The 19,950-nt window shown below is 41.5% G+C and overlaps 1 protein-coding gene across 2 annotated transcripts in view; it reads left to right on the top strand.

The window, feature by feature from the left end:
- The window catches only part of ALOX5 (arachidonate 5-lipoxygenase), a 121,744-nt gene that overhangs the window by 33,354 nt on the left and 68,440 nt on the right, over positions 1-19,950 (top strand). For both annotated transcript variants that reach the window (XM_081322962.1, XM_081322961.1), the window contains exons 3-5: positions 1,191-1,272; positions 4,035-4,157; positions 9,135-9,241. In XM_081322962.1, coding sequence (XP_081179088.1) covers positions 1,191-1,272; positions 4,035-4,157; positions 9,135-9,241 — 312 coding nt within the window. The remainder of the gene's footprint in view (positions 1-1,190; positions 1,273-4,034; positions 4,158-9,134; positions 9,242-19,950) is intronic.

Consider the following 19,950-nt stretch of genomic DNA (forward strand, 5'->3'; position numbering starts at 1 on the left):
CTGGGAGCCGCAGGAGACGGCTGAAAGAGCCGCATGTGGCTCTGGAGCCACGGGTTGCAGACCTGTGCACTAGACTGTGGTTTTCTTTACAGGATTTTTAAAATCAAAATCTTAAAAAGTTTACATGACATGGGAATTTATGGTAAACATAAAAAATGGGATCATTTCCAAACTATGAAGAGAAGCCCAAGAAGAGGTGGAAACTAGGCCTATTCCTCTTACAATTATGTCACCACCTGTGACAAAATATAAAAAAGTGTACTACTCTCACTTCCTATTTTAAAAATGAACACCTTGAAAATGATGATTAGGAAGGAAATATTTGGCCATATAAAAAGTTAATGTTATTCTAGATTGCATGGGAACAAAATATTGAAAAACATTGAGAGTCTGGTGGACACTTAGCAATGTCTGAAATGGTATAGGGTTTCCTGCCTGAGCAGGGGGTTGGACTAGATGACCTCCAAGGTCCCTTCCAACTTCTTCTTCTTCTTCTTCTTCTTCTTCTTCTTCTTCTTCTTCTTCTTCTTCTTCTTCTTCTTCTTCTTCTTCTTCTTCTTCTTCTTCTTCTTCTTCTTCTTCTTCTTCTTCTTCTTCTTCTTCTTCTTCTTCTTCTTCTTCTTCTTCTTCTTCTTCTTCTTCTTCTTCTTCTTCTTCTTCTTCTTCTTCTTCTTCTTCTTCTTCTTCTTCTTCTTCTTCTTCTTCTTCTTCTTCTTCTTCTTCTTCTTCTTCTGCCCAGGAGCATTACTTTAGATATGTCAAACTCAGATATTGGAAAGATCTGATGAGATGCATTGGTTGAAGTTTTAATTTATATAAAAAAAGATCCTGCAATGACTCTGATCAGTAAAGCATTACCTTCAGAAATTAGAATGCTTGAAAATTAGAATCGATAATGTTCTCTGCCTTGAGTTATTACTAAAAATAATAAAGGCAGGATAGAAATAAATAAATAACTAAATAACTAAATAATACTTGGTCTGCTCAATAGAGCAGACCAAGGGGAGCTGAGATTAATTGAAAGTGGCTCCTGTATCAATTTGACAGGGAGGAAAACTAATAATTTCCTGAAAGAATATAAACTGCTGGCATTCTTTTTATTGTAATGGTTTTAAAATACATTAAACAAAAATAAAGCATTTGTATATCTCACATCTTTAAATTATCATTGCATATCATTACTTCTGCAGCCAAGCTTTTGGAAAATGAGAAGACTCAAATCCTTAAGCATCACAGACGTAAGGAATTGGAAGAACGCCAGAAATTGTATAGGTGAGTTTTCATAAAATAGAGATCAGCAACTTTTTTCAAGGATTGAATGCAATTTACTGTCTGGCTTGAGTGTCCAGGCATTTCCTCCACCATTAAATAAAAATCTTAAAATCTTACAAGAATCATCCGGTCTTGTGAAATTTCAACTTCCCCTCTCCAAATGCCCTGCTTTGTTATAATTTTTAATAGTACATTGAAGAAAGAAATCTCATTAGATATAATTTCAGATTTTTTTTTTACAGTAAGTATACTTTGAATCATATGTCTACTTTGTTGGGTGGGATTAATATTACTATTTAGCTCTGAGTAATTTATTCTGCATACTTATACTGAATTTTATTTATAAGAACACATTGAGTTATATTCAGTATTGATCCGGTGGGCACATCGGAATTTTGAGTAAGAATCAAATATGTAGCCATGATCAGTATCTTTGAGGAAATAACTCAGCCCAATTTTTATAACACGTTTATATAGCTTCCTATCAATGAGAATTCTGAGCAGTGAACCAGCAGTTAAAAGATACAACATATAGTAATACACAACCCATTAAAAGAACAAAGTTGAGGTCACTGTAATACTGCTTTACAAGCAGGTCCCACACATATGTAGGCTCCATTAACATCTGCCCCCAATGCTTAGGAAAAGCCAGGCCTTTGTGTCCTTCTGGGATCAAAGTCATCTGAATTTTGGGGGAGGGGTATTGGTGAAGAGGAGGTTGTTCCATTAGGCAGGTTCCATGACAGAAAAAGTACACTTCCTAAGACCCATCAAGTGAAGCTGCTTTATCAAGGAGATCTGTAACATGCTCATTCTGTTTGATCAGTGAAACGGGCAGAAGCCACTGGGAATAAGAGGTGCCTTGACGTCGCTAGATGATCGGGTGAATTCTATGACCTTGACCCCTTTGCATGCTGCTTCCTTGGGTTTGGAGGCTGTCTTAAAACAGATTGCGACAGTAGCACCATCACTATTAATGCTTTCTGTTTTATGCTTGTAAGATTGCTGTTAACATATTCCAATGTTAGTTCATCATCTGGATGTGCATCAAGTGCCGTGAAAAGCGTTTCATAACCTTCTGATAAACCAATAAGTAATAGTGCTGCGACATGAAAATCTTTTATTTCTTCTCGTACACATCTCAGGTATTCAACCATTTCCATGGTGTGTCTTATGTAATACTGCACATCCTGGCCTTTCATCTGCTTGGTTTGGTATAACTTTCTAAACAAATACAGTTTATTGCTGAGATTAGCTCTTTTATGCACCTTTTGTAATCTTTCCCACATTTTTTTAGCAGTTTCACATTTATCTATATGTATGATTTGATCATCTTCTATGCTAAGAGATTGTGCTTTGAGCTTTCTGATCTTTCTCTATCCACTCATCTGAAGGATGTTCTGGCCTAGCTTCATTTATATATTTCCACATACTTTTCACTTATTAGCTGCATTTTTGTCTTGAATTTTCAAGACTGGTAGTTTTCAGGTCCACCATGCAGGTGTCTTGTCATTTTGTTGAAGGGAGTGGGGAGGAAGGCTTCTGGCATTCCTTGCATGCTTTCACTTTAGCTGTAACTGCTTTGGAATTAGGGAGGGGAACTGTCTTCAGAAAAGAAACAGACTCCACAGCTGGTTCCAGTCTGGTTCCAAGGTCCTCGTGCCCTGAGAGTGACCTGTTATCTACCCAGCACCTCAGTGTTCTCATAACATCTCTACGGCATCATATTGGCTGCTGTTGGGCTGGTCGGGGGGCGGGGGTTGGGATTGGGGGAAAACGAAAGAATTGCTTCAGAGTCCACCTGACTTTTCTGCACCAATTATCTCTCAGTAAAAGTTCTTTTGATCAATCCTAATAGTCAAGACTTTTGCTTTCCTGATGGACCAGCTGGGGCAGATCCTTACAGTAGTTCTAGTTTGTCAGATTCACAAGTGAAATCTTTGTTTCAGCTTTGTTACTGGCCATTTTCTTTTATTTATTTATTTTGTTACAGTCTTCCTTTCTGTTGCTGTATCTTGCACTTATTTTCTGTAGCTGGCTATGGCTGGTTTGTTCTGTTCTGTGCTGAACTTCATATTTCTCCTCTAATCTGGGCTTATACTGGGTTTATACTGGGTTATCTCTGGTTTACCTCTGGTTTCCCTCTGGGCTGTTTATGCTGCTGCTACACGCTTAGATGCAGTCTCTGGTTTATCTCTGGTTTTTATAGTGGGCCCATAACCTGTTAGAAATTTTGTTTTATTATATAGAAATGGTAGCAGAGGATTATTATATAGCCATACAGATTCGTAGCAGAGGATCTTTACATAGTCATACTTACCAAATAAAGTGTACAATGTACAGTCTCTGTGGGCTTTGCCTCTTAACGGTTTTAAATGTAACAGGAAACTTTCAGAACATAAAAGACCATAGAATATATATCCTAGAGATTATACCTACTAAACTTAACAAACATTGCTGTTCACTGTCTGAATACTTCTGTAGTTGTTGCAATACAAAATACATTCCAAAATGTATTCCAACAAATCCAATACATTCTTCTATAGTTATCTATCTATATCCATCTCCGTTGCCAGTCATTTCCAAATTTTTCTTCCTCAGAGTTCTCCTGGTTGGGTTTTAAAACAATTTATATAAAGAAAGAACTGATAATCATTTCTGTTTGCTTGATCTGAAATATATTAATATTTTTAGCTATTTTATTCTTTTAGTCTTGAAAATTACTCAGAGAGTTCTATTCAATAATTCTTATTTTTACTTAGATGGGGAGAATGGCATCCAGGTTTTCCTTTGAACATAGATGCCAAATCTCATAAGGAATTGCCTCGCAACATCCAATTTGACAGTGAAAAGGGAATCGACTTTATCTTGAATTACACCAAAGCGTGAGTATAGTAATGACTCTCATATTAGGTTGAGACCATAGTTTGGTATTGAATCATAAATCGTAGGGCTGGAAGGGACCTCACAGATCTTTTAGTCCAACCCTCTGCTCAAGGCAGGGTTCTTTATACCATCCTGGACAAATGGTTTTCCAATCTTTTCTTGAAAACTTTCAGCTATGGAACACCCACAACTCTGGGAGACAAGCTATTCCATTGATTAATTGTTCTCACTGTCAGGAAACTCCTCCTTATTTCCAGGTTGGATCTCCTTTTGATGAGATTCCACCCTTAGCTTCTTGTTGTGCCCTCAGATGCTATGGAGAGTAAATCCATCTCCTCTTCCCTTTAACAGTCCTTCAGGTATTGGAAAACTGCTATTAGGTTTCCACTAAGCCCTCTCTTTACTTTCTTTTGTTTCAGTTTCTGAGAGAGCCCAGCTCTGTAGGATCAGTTCCTTACAAAGTGGCAAACTCCTCTGATTTTGCAACAGGTTCTATTCTCTGATCCTATAAACTTTTTTTTAAAGAAGGCTCTATTTTTTTTAAGGAGGCTCCATTTTCTAAAGAGGCTCCAATTGTTTGTGCAGTTTTGGAATCTCCTTAAAAATATAGAGGCTCCTTAAAAACAACTCTACAGTATTGTGAGAATGTTGCAAAATCGGAGGAGTTTGCCATGAGGCTGGCTCTATAAGGTAGGGCTTTTCAACCAGTGGTATGCGTACCACAAGTGGTACTTTGGCACTTGGCAGATGGTACGCGACCGTCCTAGAGAAGTGGTAGTGGAGGGGGAGAGGAATCAGCTGAAGTGGTGGCAGCACTGCACAAGCCTGAGGGAGAAAGAGCTGGAGCTGCAGGGCTGTCGGGGTTCAGCAGAAGTGCCAGGATCAGCATCGGGCTCCATGTGAATGGCGCTTCCGGGAGCTGGAGGCAGTAGTGGGATTCAGCCGGTTCACACCGGTTCAGGAGAACCGGTAGCTAAATTTACCTAAATTTGGAGAACTGGCTGGCTTCTGGAAGTCCAGTCTAGGCCTCAGAGGCCTCCCAGGCCTAGAACGGCCCACCGGAAGTGCATGGATACCACTTCCGGAAGTCTGTTCTAGGCATTGGAGGCCTGGAGGAGGCCTCCCAGGCCTAGAATGGCCCACCGGAAGTGCGTTGATGCCACTTCCAGAAGTCTGTTCTAGGCATTGGAGGCCTGCCTAGAATGGCCCACCAGAAGTGCATGATGCCACTTATGGAAGTATGTTCTAGACATTGGAGGCCCAGGCCTTCATCACATAATAGAACCGGTTGTTCAGGTATTTGAATCCCACCACTGGCTGGAGGTGCGCTGAAGAGAAAAGGAAGAGGGGGGGGAGAGAGGAGAGGATATAAAAGGAGGTTTTGGTGGGAAAGGGCCAGCTAGGGGCTGCCCCGCCCCACCCCCTGGCCGCGCGAAGAGGCGGCGAGCACCCGGCATCCCTGCTGACCATACCTGCTGACCACTGAGAAAGGAAAAAGGTAGGATAAGTGCTTCCCTTTCCTCCAGGACACCAGTGTTCGTGCGCTCGCTGCCTTCTCCATGCATGGGCATGATGCGATCAGCGGCACGTTGAGGAAAAAAACCACGTACTCCAAAAAAACAGCTTTCATTAGTTTGCAGCCTACCATTGCAGAAGGTCTCTGTTGAGGGTGCGGGGCTGCAAGGGGTGACACACAAACATGTGTGCAGGTCTGGGAGAGGTGAGCTCAACCATGCAGAGGCAATGACAGGGGAGGGGAAGCCTCTGCCCACCGCTGCCTGCTTGTTGCCACCTCTGCACAGAGCCTCTAGCAGTTTTTTTTTAAAAAGCAGGGGAGGGAGGAAGGAAGAAAGGAGTCAGGGAAGGAGGGAGAGAGGGAGGAAACCTGGTTGGAAATGCCCCAGTTTGAAGGAAGGCTGTCAGGGCTGGGCAAAGCCCAGGATCGCCACAAGCAGCTACAGCTGATTGGCACTTCTGCAGGACTATGGGAGCTGAGCAAAGCCCAGAATCGCCATGAGCAGCTACAGCTGATCGGTGCTTCTTCAGGGCTATGGGGGCTTATGCAGGGTTGCATGGGTGAGACAGAAGCCTCAGGATCGGTGCTTCCAGTGCACACGGAAGAGAAAAGGAGCGGGGGGGGGGAGAGAGAGGAGTGAGAGGAGAGGCTATAAAAGGAGAAGGTTTTGCTAGGAGAGGGAGAGAAAAAAGGCCATGGGGGAAAGAGAAGGGGACTGCAAAAGAGAGACAGAGAAGCGCAGCCTTGAGATGAATCAGCTGGAGGTGTATGCAAGAGAAAAGGGGCGGGGAGAAAGGAGAGGCTATAAAAGAAGGGAAGAGGAGAGAGGATATAAAAGAAGGAAACAGAAAAGGATATAAAAAGGGAAGAGAAGAGAGGATATAAAAGAGGGGAGACAAAAGTTAAAAGAAGGGGGACTTACTATCAATAATTAGAAATCACCAAATAGCAAGTATTGGTTGTAGAGGCACTCCACAATTTAGAAAATAATTTATTTAGTTCAGAGATGTGGCTTATAGTGCTGCTTAGAACCCATAATTTCCTGTTAGCTCAGGCTTAGTTTAATTTCTTCACCTCTGCAACCAAACAGTTCAGATGTCTGGGAAGAGTTGTCTCCCCTTTCACTCTACTGTATACTTCTTAAGAGAAATATGAAACATCAGAAACAAAATGAGAAAAAAGAGAGGGTGAGAAAGCATTACTTATATAATTTAAGCATGACTCAGCAGTGTGGTGCAGCTGCCAAAAAGTCTATGCAGTCCTAGGCTGCATCAACAGACAACATCAAGATCATGAGAAGTGATAGTACCACTCTATACTACACTAGTAAGGCTACACTAGGAATATTGCAACCAGTTCCAGTCACCACAATACAAAAAAGATGATTAGGCCCTGGAAAGAACGCAGAGAAGAGCAACAAAGATAATAAGGTATCATACAATTGAGGGAAGGACAAGAAGCAATAGGTGGAAACTCATCAGAGGGAGATCCAACCTAGAACTAAGAAGGAATTTTCTGACAATGAGAACAATGAATCAGTGAAATAGCTTGCCTCCTTGAATTGTGGGTGCTCCGTTGCTGGAGGTTTTCAAGAAAAGATTGGACAACTGTTGTCCAGGATGGTATAAGGATTCCTTCTGTGGGCAGGGGTTTGGACCAGAAGACCTCTACGTTTGCTTCCAGTCCTATGATTCTATGATACTTCAGCTTCTGACCTTATTTATTCTTTGCTTCAGCTCTACCAAACATGTTGCTCCTGAGACAGTACCAAAATGTAATGCAATTCTTGTTGGGGGAATTTTTTTTTACTTAATTTAAAACATTTATATAGCTGCCCATCTTATAACCAGTTCTAGATGGCTCCTATCCTTGATTTAAATCCAAGGCTGCTTGTTTGGTTTTGTTCCAGAAGAGGAAAGGAGTCCCTGCTGATTTTACTCGGCTAGTCATAACCTACTATAGGAGGCAGCACTCCTCTCCATTTCAAGGGCCATTGAGGTAGTGCTGTCCAAAAATATTTCTGTGATCATGTGGTCAGCATGGCATCACAGAGTGCTGTTTCCTCCCTATCAAAGTGATACCTATTTATCTACTCAAATTTGCATGTTTTCGAACTGCTAGGTGAGCCGGATGTAGGTGAAGATAGGAGCTTACCCCTCACACAACACTCTGTTCTTGAACCCAGGCTGTTGGCTTTCCAGCCAACAAGCCCAGTTTCCTAACCGCTGAGTCATCGCTCTGCTCTGAAGTAAATTCATGATTCCTATTGATTGGAAATCACAAATGGCTCTTAACATCAGCATGAAAATTTTAGGTTAAACAAATTTAAAAAGAGTCAAAGTTGCCTGGCTTATTTAGATTTTGAAGCTTTTAAAAGGTAAAGGTTCCCCCGCACATGCGTGCTAGTCGTTTCTGACTCTAGGGGCCGGTGCTCATCTCCGTTTCATAGCCGAAGAGCCAGCGCTTGTCCGAGGACGTCTCCGTGGTCATGTGGCCGGCATGACTAGACACCAAAGGTGCACGGAACGCTGTTACCTTCCCACCGTGGTGGTCCCTATTTTTCTACTTGCATTTTTATGTGCTTTCGAACTGCTAGGTGGGCAGAAGCTGGGACGAGTAACAGGCGCTCACTCTGTTACGCGGCACTCGGGATTCGACCCGCCAAACTGCCGACCTTCTGATCGACAAGCTCAGCGTCCTAACCCACTGAGCCACCGCGTCCCTTTTACATTCTAATAAATGACTAGGAGAAAATTAGATGAAATTTGCTAGCAAAAATCACACCTGTGAGGATAACTCAACAACATTTCAGATAAGATGAGGCACTCATGGAAGACGATCCTTACAAATTGGAGAGAATTCATTCATCCTTCCTCTTTTTTGCTGGTAATATTTGTGAAAACTATAGAAGATGTAATATAAAATGTCTTTGCTTGTAAAAAGTTTCCTGTACCTTTTGGAAAACAGGCTTTCTTTCCAAAATGGGCAGGAGGATAACAACACATCTTGCTTTATATCTCTACTACTAAAATAGTTAGTAAACTAAGTATCAGAAGATTATATTATATTTGGGAGTGGGCCTAGGACTTGAAACAGTTATAAAGCACTGAATTCAAGAAAAAGATAGGAATTATCTTTAGAATTATATACGTAGCATTCCTTCAGTTATCAACCATGACTAGCAGCAGGACAGACCCATATGCAAGGATTTTTATACACCTGAGTGTGGTATAATAAACAGCTCTACTGTATATGATTCAAAATAGGACAGGTGTTCAATCTCCATGTATTAAAAAACCAAATACTTTACCAAAGGTGCATTCTGATGTGACTAAATTCTCATTTCCAAGAATTACAAGCTGGAGCAAAATGATATATAAAAAATTAAAAATTGTGTGAGACATGGAAGAAAGTCATGTTATAACTATAACCATTAAGTATGCTGTTTTTTGGGTTTTAGAATGGAAAATCTCTGTGTCAATCGTTTCATGCATATGTTCCAATCCTCCTGGAGTGACTTCGCCGATTTTGAGAAGATCTTTGTCAAAATAAGTAATACAATCTCTGGTGAGTTTTGATAATTGTTGATAACTTGCATGAAAAATGAGTTATACATATTTCAGATTTTAAGACACTGGTATAATAAAATCAGCCCCAAATCTGATGCCTACAGATCTGATGAACACATTTGTCAATTTTTGTCAGTTTAATACTTCAAATCACAGAGAAGCACAATTAAAAAACAGCTGTAATTTATAGAATTTATGTTTTATTTCTAAATCTGATTATTTCCAAACCTCTTATGTCTGAGGGCAGTTATAGAGCCTCATGTGAATGTTATGGATGCATTTCATATAGTCCATGGATATGGGAATTCACAAAATGGTTTCATGTGGCTATGCCTATTGGCAAAGTAATCATAACATATAAAAGAGCAGACAAATGCCTATAATGATATGCACATTACAAATAACTTTAATATAAAACAGAATAAAAATACAGGATCCTCCAGCCTACCAAACTGAAATATATAAATTATTCACCAAGCCCATATTGAAACAGTTCTAGTATGAGCAAGCCACATATCTTGCTACAGCCTGTACAATATTTGTTTGTTTGTTTATTATTTAAAGTCTTGGATGAATTTTAGAATTATTTCATTCTCATCACGTATCAAAATCAGGAATATCTATAACATAGCTACATAAACAAAGTTTATTGTTATGCCAGGCATTGGTAATAATCATATTTATGTTTTCCATGATTTCAGTTCATTTATTATTTTTGACATATCAAACCAAGCCACCAGTTTCTAACTTGGTCATTGATCTTACACTTTGAGTATGAATGGATTTTCCACTTGGTGGTGGTTCTGGTGTGTATTATTTTACACAATACTTAAATTTATCTACTAAAGTAAAAAAAGTTCAATTTCATTTTTGTAATTCATTTTCACACAATGAAATGAACAAAACGCATTTCTGCAAAATATAACAGTTGACACATATTGATATATCATAAACTTAAGGAATTGATGTATATTTATTTATTTTATCATAGAGAATAAATTACAAAACAATAAAAACAAGCAAAATGAAACAAAACAAAAGAATGCATTCAACCCTAACAACAACAAAAAAGAAAAAAATAATGTAGTGGTCAATTCGATTTAACATTTAACATGTAGGATCCATCCTGGTTGGGTGCTGAAAGAAAAGAGAAAGCAGTAAATTATTTAAGCTAAACATTACACTAATCTTCAAATCCTTCTGTTAACCACCTGTTATTATATTTAGCGCATAGAAAATCTATAAATGGTTTCTAGTCTCTTATAAAGCTGTCTAGTCCGTTATCTCTAATCAAAGCAGTTAATTTCGCCATCTCTACTAGTTCAGTCAATTTCAAAATCTATTCTTCAACAGTCAGGATCTCTTTTTCTTTCCAGTGTTTAGCAAGTACAGTCCTCACAGCCATCACCATCTGAAGGAATAGCATCCCAAATTGTTTTTCAATTGGTATGATGATACCTAAAAGAAAAGCTTCAGGTTTCATTAATATTTGTATCTTAAATATTTTTGTATTGTCATTGTTATGTTTATCCAGTATGTTTTCCAAGTATTTGCAAGACACCACATATGATAATATGAACCTGGATTTTGATTACATTTTCAGCACTTATTAGAAATCCCTTTATATATTTTCATTAGTCTATCTGTGGTCAGGTATCAACAGTGCATCATTTTGTAAGAGTTTTCTTTCAAACTATAATTTAATGTGAATTTTAATCTCTGACCATACATTCTCCCATTTATCTAGCATTCTATTATACCCCACCCCAAATTGCCCATTTTAACATACATTCTTTAATGTATTCATCCTCTAGATTCATCTTGAGTAGCATTTTACATCCTTTAGAACAGAGGTCCCCAACCTTTTGGGCACCAGGTACTGGTTCCATGGAGAGAAGTTTTTCCGCAGACTGGAGGGGGTGTACTGCCTGCATCCCGCAGATGGGGCTTTGCTTGTTTGTGTGGCCCGGTTGCTGCCATACCTCGGCCCGGTACTGGTCAACGGACCGGGGGTTGGGGACTCCTGCTTTAGAAATCAAGATGTCATCTCCAGAACATAAGTTAATGTCCAATTCAGATTTTGTTCCTGTGAAAACAAAACTTTTTTTTAAATCAAATTTAAATCTTTCAAAAATTTTATAATAATTAAACCAATCACAATCAAATTCTTCACTTACTAGTTGTTCTCTTGTCCGTAAAAATGTTGTGGATTAGAGGAAAACATGATAAGAGGAAACCTAGAAGATTAGTTACTAGAAGCAACCAGAAAGAACTAAACGTTATAATTGAAGAAGACCCACTAATTAGAATGGAGAAAATTATTTAAACTCTTGAGAATTCAAGAATATTTGATATTAATGGTAACAAAGTACTCAGAGTTGTCATTTAAGATTGTTGGTTATAATGAAAATGAATTTAAAAAGTAGAGAAGAGGATACAATTAAGAAGCAGACTGTTCTGGATATGGTTTTTAAATTGTCAGGATAAAAGAATGATATTGACAAAGGATTTGTCAATTTTATAAAGGATTTGCAAATAAAACTGGTTGATGTTTTAATAGCTAAAAGGGACAAACAAATGATAAGCCAAAAGTGACTTGGATGTGTGCATTTCAACTCAGAAGGGAGATTTGGACAACTTTCTTATTTTGGATTTACAAAACAGATGTGTTATACCTATGAAGGAGTTCCTGAGAAAAGCTAGAGAATAGAATAGAATAGGATAGGATAGGATAGGATAGGATAGGATAGGATAGGATAGGATAGAATAGAATAGAATAGAATAGAATAGAATAGAATAGAATAGAATAGAATAGAGCTTATAAAACCCTAGTAAGAGCACACCTGAAATACTGCAGCCAATTTTGGTCACCATACTACAAAAAAGATGTTGAGACTTTGGAAAAAGTTGAGAGAAGAGCAACTAAGATGATTAAAGCCTGGAGACTAAAACATATGAAGAATGATTGCAGGACTTGGGTTTGGCTAGGGGTAGGCAACCTTGGCTCTTTTATGACTCATGGACTTCAAGTCCCAGAATTCCTGAGCCAGCATAGCTGGAAACTAATTAAAGAGAAACAATCTGGAATTAAGGAGAAACTTCCTAACAGTGAGGACAATTAACTAATGGAACAGCTTGCCTTCAGAAATCATGGGCGCTCCATCACTAGAGGTTTTTAAGAAGAGACTAGACAGTCACTTGTCTGAAATGGTATAGGTTCTCCTGTTTGAGCTGGGGGCTGGACTAGAAGACGTCCAAGGTCCCTTCCAGCTCTATTCTATTCAGTGCTTTAGACTTTAAAATATCCGATTTCAACAAACTTAGAGAGAGCTTGTGAAATCTTCATGGATGAAAATCTTAAAGGGGAAAACAACCTAAGATGCTGGAGAAATAATATAATAATCAGTGCTTTTTTGTAAAAGAAAAAGGTGCCGGAATTCACACATGTCATACAACCCACCTTGCCTACCCTACAAGGTTCCATCCAAAAAAGGTGCCGGAACTCCGTTCTGAGCGTTCTATGAGAAAAAAAGCCCTGATAATAATAAAATTGACCCTAATATTGCAGCCCTTTGCTTGGCTGCGGCTGCTTCAGCTCTCAAAAGTATTGGAGTGATTGAGGGGAATGAACGATCCAGACTGAAGTACTTTTCAAAAATAGTGACAAGTAAGCAGAGTTGGATTGCTAAACTTTCATACGAACGTCAGTCCATATTGGAGATGAAGTTATTTAGCGAGAGAGGAACTGTGGAGGAAACTGTTCTGGAGAGTCTGCATAGCCTCAGATTACTACGGGGGAAAGAATCAATAACAGAGTTGCCAGCGGTTGACATGGAGGGTGACAGATCGGCTGAAATGTCTGGAGGAGGAAGAAAGGGAATTGCTGGAGGTGGAAACAGCATCGTGCTCAGTGTTTTCAACAGGCAGCAGAGGCAGAGTGGGGTGGCAGCCATTGCAGCTGGGAAGTTTCCCTCCATTGCTGACCATCTTCAGAAGAAGAAGAGGAGGTGTGACCGAAAGAGGAAATGTGGCAAACACTGAGACCTAACATCTAGGTCTAGTCCTTACAGAGTGCCACTTCCATCTATTTTGTTTGCAAATGCTCACTCCTTAGAGCCAAACATGGATTAATTGAGGCTAGATTTAACAACAAACCAGGAGGTGAGAAACTGCTGTGTCATCATTGCAACAGAAACTTGGTTAAAGCCCTCTGTCCCAGATAGTGCTGTTAGCTTGATGGGATTTTCAACATTTTGGCTGGACTGGAGTTTTGCTCTTAGTGGCAAATCCCGGGGAGGGGGTGTCTGTTTTTATATAAATGACAAATGGTGTATTAATGCCAAGGTGATTTCAAGTCTGTGCTCCCTTGATGTGGAGCTTCTGACCATCAAATGCAGACCCTCCTATCTGCCTAGAGAATTTTCTGTTATCAATATCACAGCTGTGTATATCCCCCCCCCTTGCAAACAGAGAAGAGGCCCTGAATGTTCTCTATCATACCATCAGTTACCTACAAATTACTTACCGTACTCAGAGGGTGCATTTATTGTAGCACGGACTTTAATCAAGTCCATTTGAAAACTACTCTGCCACATTTCCATCAATATGTGGACTTTGTAACCAGAGGGGTCAATACACTGGAACTTGCTTATTCCAACATGAAGAATGCATTCAAAGCTATCCCCTGCCTTCACCTGGGCCTCTCTGACTATCTGTCAGTGCTGCTTATTCCAGCTTATAAACCTTTATTAGTCAGAGTGAAACCTACAGTAAAACAGGTGAGGGTTTGGACAGAGGGAGCTATAGAAGCATTACAAGACTGCTTTGAGAGCACAGATTGGGGCATGTTTAAAGAAGCAGCTATTGATAACAAACATATAAATGTTGAGGAGTATGCCTCCACGGTGTCTGCATATATCCAAAAGTGCATACAGGATGTCTGTGTCTTTAAAAGCATTGTTGTGAGGCGAATGAAAAACTGTGGCTGACTTATGAGGTCCGCAAGATGCTGAAAGCACGGAATGTGGCTTTTAAATCTGGCAACATGATGCCGTTTAGAACAGCCGAGCTAATTTGAAAAGTGCCATAAAAGATGTAAAGCAAGCCCATTGCCAGAAAATTCAGAACTTTTTTCAGGATCCAACAGACAACAAGCAAATGTGGCAAGGAATCCAGGCCATTACAGATTATAAGGTGGCTCCATCGAGATGCAAGGGCGACACAGACTTCCTAAACGAGCTGAATACATTTTTTTGGAAGATTTGAGGCATCAAATAGCACTCCTGCTAGGAAAGCTGTGCCCCATCCTGATGACCAAGGGCTTAGCTTTGATGTCACCTCTGTCCAGAAAACACCGCGGAAAGTTAATATTCGGAAAGCAGCGGGCCCAGATAATATCTCTGGATGTGTCCTTAGGGAATGCACAGATGAACTGGCTTGTGTTCTCACAGATATTTTCAATCTCTCATTGCAGCAGGCAGTGATCCCATTGTGTTTTAAGACGGCCACCATTTTGCCAGTGCCAAAAAAGTCCATAATTACAGGCCTCAATGATTACTGTCTAGTTGCACTGACATTCATCATTATGAAATGCTTTGAGAAGCTGATAAAGGGCATTATTGTATTCTAGCCTCCCACCAGCATTTGATCTGCTTCAGATTGCTTACCAATTAAATTGCTCTACGGAGGATACTATTTCTTCTGTTCTCCATCTGAGCATGAAGCACTTAGAGGAAAGAAATACTCATGTGCATTTGTTGTTTGTTGACTTCAGTTTGGCATTTAACACAATCATTCCCCAGCATCCAGTAGACAAGCTGGGTCTTTTAGGCTTAAACACTCCTTTGTGCAACTGGAATCTTGATTTTCTTACTAATAGGCCCCAATATGTGCGAGCTGGAACAAATATTTCTAACACCATTTTCTTGAGCACAGGTTCTCCTCAGGGATGCATCCTAAGTCCGCTGCTGTTCACTCTGTTGACCCATGACTGTAGTGCTAGGTTTGCCACCAAGCATATTGTGAAGTTTGCAGATGAAACAACAGTAGTGGGCCTTATTCATGACAACAATGAGGGTGCTTACCTCAAGGAGTTTGAGGGTTTGATGAACTGGTGTAAGGAAAACAGCCTAATTTTAAATACTGGAAAAACCAAACAGATCATTTTCAATTTCAGAGAAGGCAGCCACAGCCACACTTCTCTGTGCATTAATGATTCACCTGTGGAGATGATTACCAGCATCAAATTCCTGGGTGTGCAGTTAACAAGTAGGCTGGCTTGGTCACTCAACAGTGAGACACTGATGAAGCAGGCACAGCAGTGCCTGCATTTTCTATGTCACATGAGAAAAGGACATCTTCCTTCCCCTATCCTTACCACTTTCTACAGTGGGAAGATTGAGAGCGTCCTGTTATACAGCATCACAGTCTGGTTTAGAAGCATCCCTGCTTCAGATAGGAAGGTGGTGCAGAGAGTGGTGAGGATTGCTGAAAAGATCATTGGCAGTTCCCTCCCTTCCATCCAGGACATAGCACATAAGCTTGAGCAGGGTCCACAAGATTGTTTGGGACACTACACATCCTCTTCACGACCTATTTGCCTTGTTACCTTCTGGGAGGAGGCTTTGTGGTATCCGAAGCAGAACATCAAGATTCAGTCACAGCTTTGTTCCATACAGTATTAACCTTGTAAACTCTAAAGCTTCTTCCTTCCATTATGCATTCAAGATGGACAGTGAATATTATTTATATGTTACTTATATGTAAGGGTGTAGGGCTATACATATGTTGTATATAGTATGTTTTAAATGTGTGTTATGTATGTGTACACTTTGAGAGGAAGCAACTAAATTTCATTTTTAATGTGTGCCATTGTGCCCACAGGAAAAAATGACAATAAAGGTTATTTTATCTAATCTAATCTAATCTAATCTAAAACCCCAAAAATATGATTATAAAAGCCCAGTCCCTCATAATACCATTGAAAAAGAAAAAGAAGAAATCCAAGAAAAAAAACAGCATGGTCGCACAAAGAATTCTCTGATAAACTGAAAGATAAAAAGGATAGTATAAAAAGTGGAAAGAAGGACACATAACCAAGGCAGAATACCAGCATTTAGCTCATTTCTGCAAAGATGAAGCCAGGAAACCTAAGGCTCAGAATGAACTAAGACTAGCAACAAGTGTCAAAAATAATAATAAAGTTTCTTTCAACATATAAAAAACAAAAAAAGTCAAGGAAACAATTGGTTCACTAAGGGGAGAAGATGGCAAGGAAGTGATGGGCAGCAGAAAGAAATTCTAATTCTTTCTTTGCTCCTCTCTTCATGCTAAAGTAAAAATAGCCCAAACTACTAGAAACAGAACTATAAAAGACAGACTAAGAATGCAAATTAAAATAGGCCAGAAAATGGTAAGAAACGCCTATTCACTCTAAACAAGTTCAAGTCACCAGGTCCAGATGGATTACATCCCAGAGTTCTTAAGGAGCTGGCAGACATGATCTCGGAATCATTGAATCATATCTCTCAAAGATCCTGGGGAAACTACCAGTGGAGTGGAAAAGAATTGATGTTGTTCCAATCTTCAAAAAAGGGGGAAAAAGCACACCCAGGAAACTACAGGAGAATCAACTTGACATCAATACCTGGCAAGATCCAGGAAAAGATAATCGAGCAACAGATCTGTGAACATCTAGAAGCAAGCAAAGTTATAACCAGAAGCTGTGGTTTGTGAAAAACAGATCATGCCAAACAAATCTTATTTCATTCTTTCACAATGTGACTAAATTAGTGGACCAGAGAAATGCAGTGGACATAATATACTTGAATTTCAGGAAGACATTTGACAAAGGAGACCACAACCTACTTCTTGGTAAAGCTGGAAAAATGTGGGATCGACAGCATCATCACAAGATGCATTTGTAACTGACTTGCAAAGAAGTATTCAGTGTGTAATCCTTAATGGAACTGCAATTACATGGAGAAAGTAAGTAGTGGCGTACCCCAATGTTCTGTTTTTAGGCCCGGTACTCTTCAATACCTTCATAAATGATTTAGATGAGGGAATAGAAGAGGAACATTTGCAGATGACACCAAGCTGGCAGGAATACCCAACACCCCAGAAGATAGCCTTAAGATCCAGATATACTTGACAGACTTGAACACTGGGCCCTTTCTAACAAAATGAAATTCAATGTAGACAAAAGCAAGATTTTACACTTAGGCAAGAAAACAAAATGTACAGGTATCGATTAGGTGAAACATAGCTCAATAGTAGTAACTGCAACATGGATCTTGGAGTCCTAGCAGACAATCACTTAAATATGAGCCAGCAGTGTGCCACAGCCACCAAAAAGCCAATGCATTAGCAGAGAGATAGAATCAAGATCATGTGAAGTGTTAGTACTGCTTTATAAGGCTTTGGTAAGACCACTATTGTGTAGTGGGTCCGACGCAAGAGAGACGCCAGCCGGTGTGTGAGTTCAGCTCTTTATTGGAAGGGGAAGTGAACTGAGGAATGAGGGCTACCTGGCCTCCTTATATACCTGGCCAGGTAAGCTAACAGCCAATGGGGTTGGCCCTAGGTTTCCCGCCGAAACTGTCCAGGCCAACGCCCCCTGATGGCTGTTGCTATGCAGATGCCTGCATACATAACACCCCTCCCCCCTTAGAGAAGACCCACATAACAACAACAACATGCAACTACTATAACTATGAGTATATATATAAAAAAAACAGTGGTGTCCTTGTGTGAGGGTCACTTGCACACATAGTCCGACAGGTAGGCTGGTGTCCTGTGTGGACGGGTGGATCGTCTGGGTGTGCTTGGCCCCTGGGCTTGGACCGTGAGTTCCTGAGGCCTTTGTGCAGGGCTGCAAGGAGCCGGCATCAGGAAGTCCTCCTCCTCTGGTCCCTGCCCTGTGACGTCCTCAGCTGGGTTGACCCCTCCTGGAGTGTGGTCCTCCTGTTGATCGTGTGCGTTGAGTTCAGGGATGTGTGTGACGCGCTCAGGGGCGTGTGTGACGTGCTCAGGGACTCTTCCTCTGAGCTGATCGATGTGTCGCCTTATGCGTCTGTCCCCCTCCACCCCTACAATGTACGAAAGGGGTCCTGTTTTCCCGACCACTGTCCCCGGAACCCAAGGATGTCCAGCCCCATAGTTCCTTGCCCAGACCAGGTCCCCCAGGTTGAAGACCCTGTGTGTGGGTGATGATGGCAATGGTGATGGTAGTGATGCTGGTGGTGATGGTGATGATGGTGATGATGGTGATGTTGCCCTACCGGTTTCGGCTGCTACCCGGTCTGGGTGTAGGCGGTCCAGCTTGGTGATGAGGCGCCGTCCCCATCGCAGTTCTGCTGGGCTCTTGCCGGTAGCCACGCATGGTGTTGTGTGTTGGGCTAGTAAAAATTTGGCCAGTCTGTGGTGCCAGTCCCCGCTGATGATGCGCCGGAGTGCGTCTTTGGTCGTCCTTACCATCCGTTTGGCCTGCCCGTTGGTAGATGGATGGAAAGGTGCAGAGGTGGCGTGCCTAATCCAGTTCGCCTTCAAGAACGCCTGGAAATCAGCAGCAGTAAACTGAGGCCCATTATCAGACACAATTACGTCGGGGAGGCCGTGTGTGGCAAAGAGAGCTCTGAGCACCTGGATTGTCCTCCCCGAGGTCATGTTGGGGACAGGGACTACCTCTAACCACTTGGAGTGACTGTCCACCACTACTAAAAATAGTTGACCCTGGAATGGCCCCGCATAGTCAATGTGAATGCGGGACCATGGCGTGTGTGTGGCCTCCCACCGGTGTACTGGTGCATGTGGCACTTCTGGCCTGGATCTCTGGCACGTATAACAGGCCTTGACCCAATCCTCAACCTCCTTGTCCAACCCGGGCCACCAGAGGTAGCTCCTAGCCAGTGCCTTCATCCTGACCACCCCCGGGTGCCCTTCGTGTAAGGAGTCCAATACCCTGGCGCATAGTGCGGGTGGAATGATGACCCTGCTACCCCAAAGGAGGCACCCTTTGTGTGTGGAGATTTCATCGCATCTAATGAAATAGGCCTGAAACTCTGGTCCCGGGGATTTGTCCTGCCACCCTGTGCAAACCCATGAGTGCACCCTGCCCATGATGTTGTCTGTGGCTGTGTGGCTGGCAATGTCCTTGGCAAGAACTGGGCACTCGGGTAGTTCCTGCAGGGCTAGGATCTGTGTGGCTGGTGCTGGGTCTGGGTCGTGTGTGTCTAGGGGGAGCCTACTTAGACCGTCTGCGTGGCCCATCTCCTTCCCTGGCTTGTGTACCAGCTTGCAATTGTATGCTGCAAGGAAGATGGACCACCGGAGCATCCTGGGGGACAGAATCTGGGGGGTTTGCCTGTCTGTGGTGAACAGGCCCAGGAGTGGTTTGTGGTCCGTGAAGACAGTGAACTCCCTGCCATATAAGTAATCGTGGAATTTCTTGATTCCTGCCACGATTGCCAGGGCTTCTTTGTCTATTTGGGCGTAGTTTCTTTCTGCTCCAGACAGTGTCCTAGAATAGTATGCTATGGGGACTTGTGCCCCGTTGGGCTCAAGGTGGCTTAGGACAGCGCCCACACCATAAGGGGATGCATCGCAGGCGATACAAATGGGCTTGGACTCGATGAAATGGGTTACTGTGGACTTGTCCGACAGCAATGCCTTCAGGGCCTTGAAGCTCTGATCATGGGTGGCCGTCCA

The sequence above is a fragment of the Vipera berus genome (assembly GCF_964194415.1).
Source record: "Vipera berus genome assembly, chromosome: 3".
Classification (NCBI taxonomy): domain Eukaryota; kingdom Metazoa; phylum Chordata; class Lepidosauria; order Squamata; family Viperidae; genus Vipera; species Vipera berus.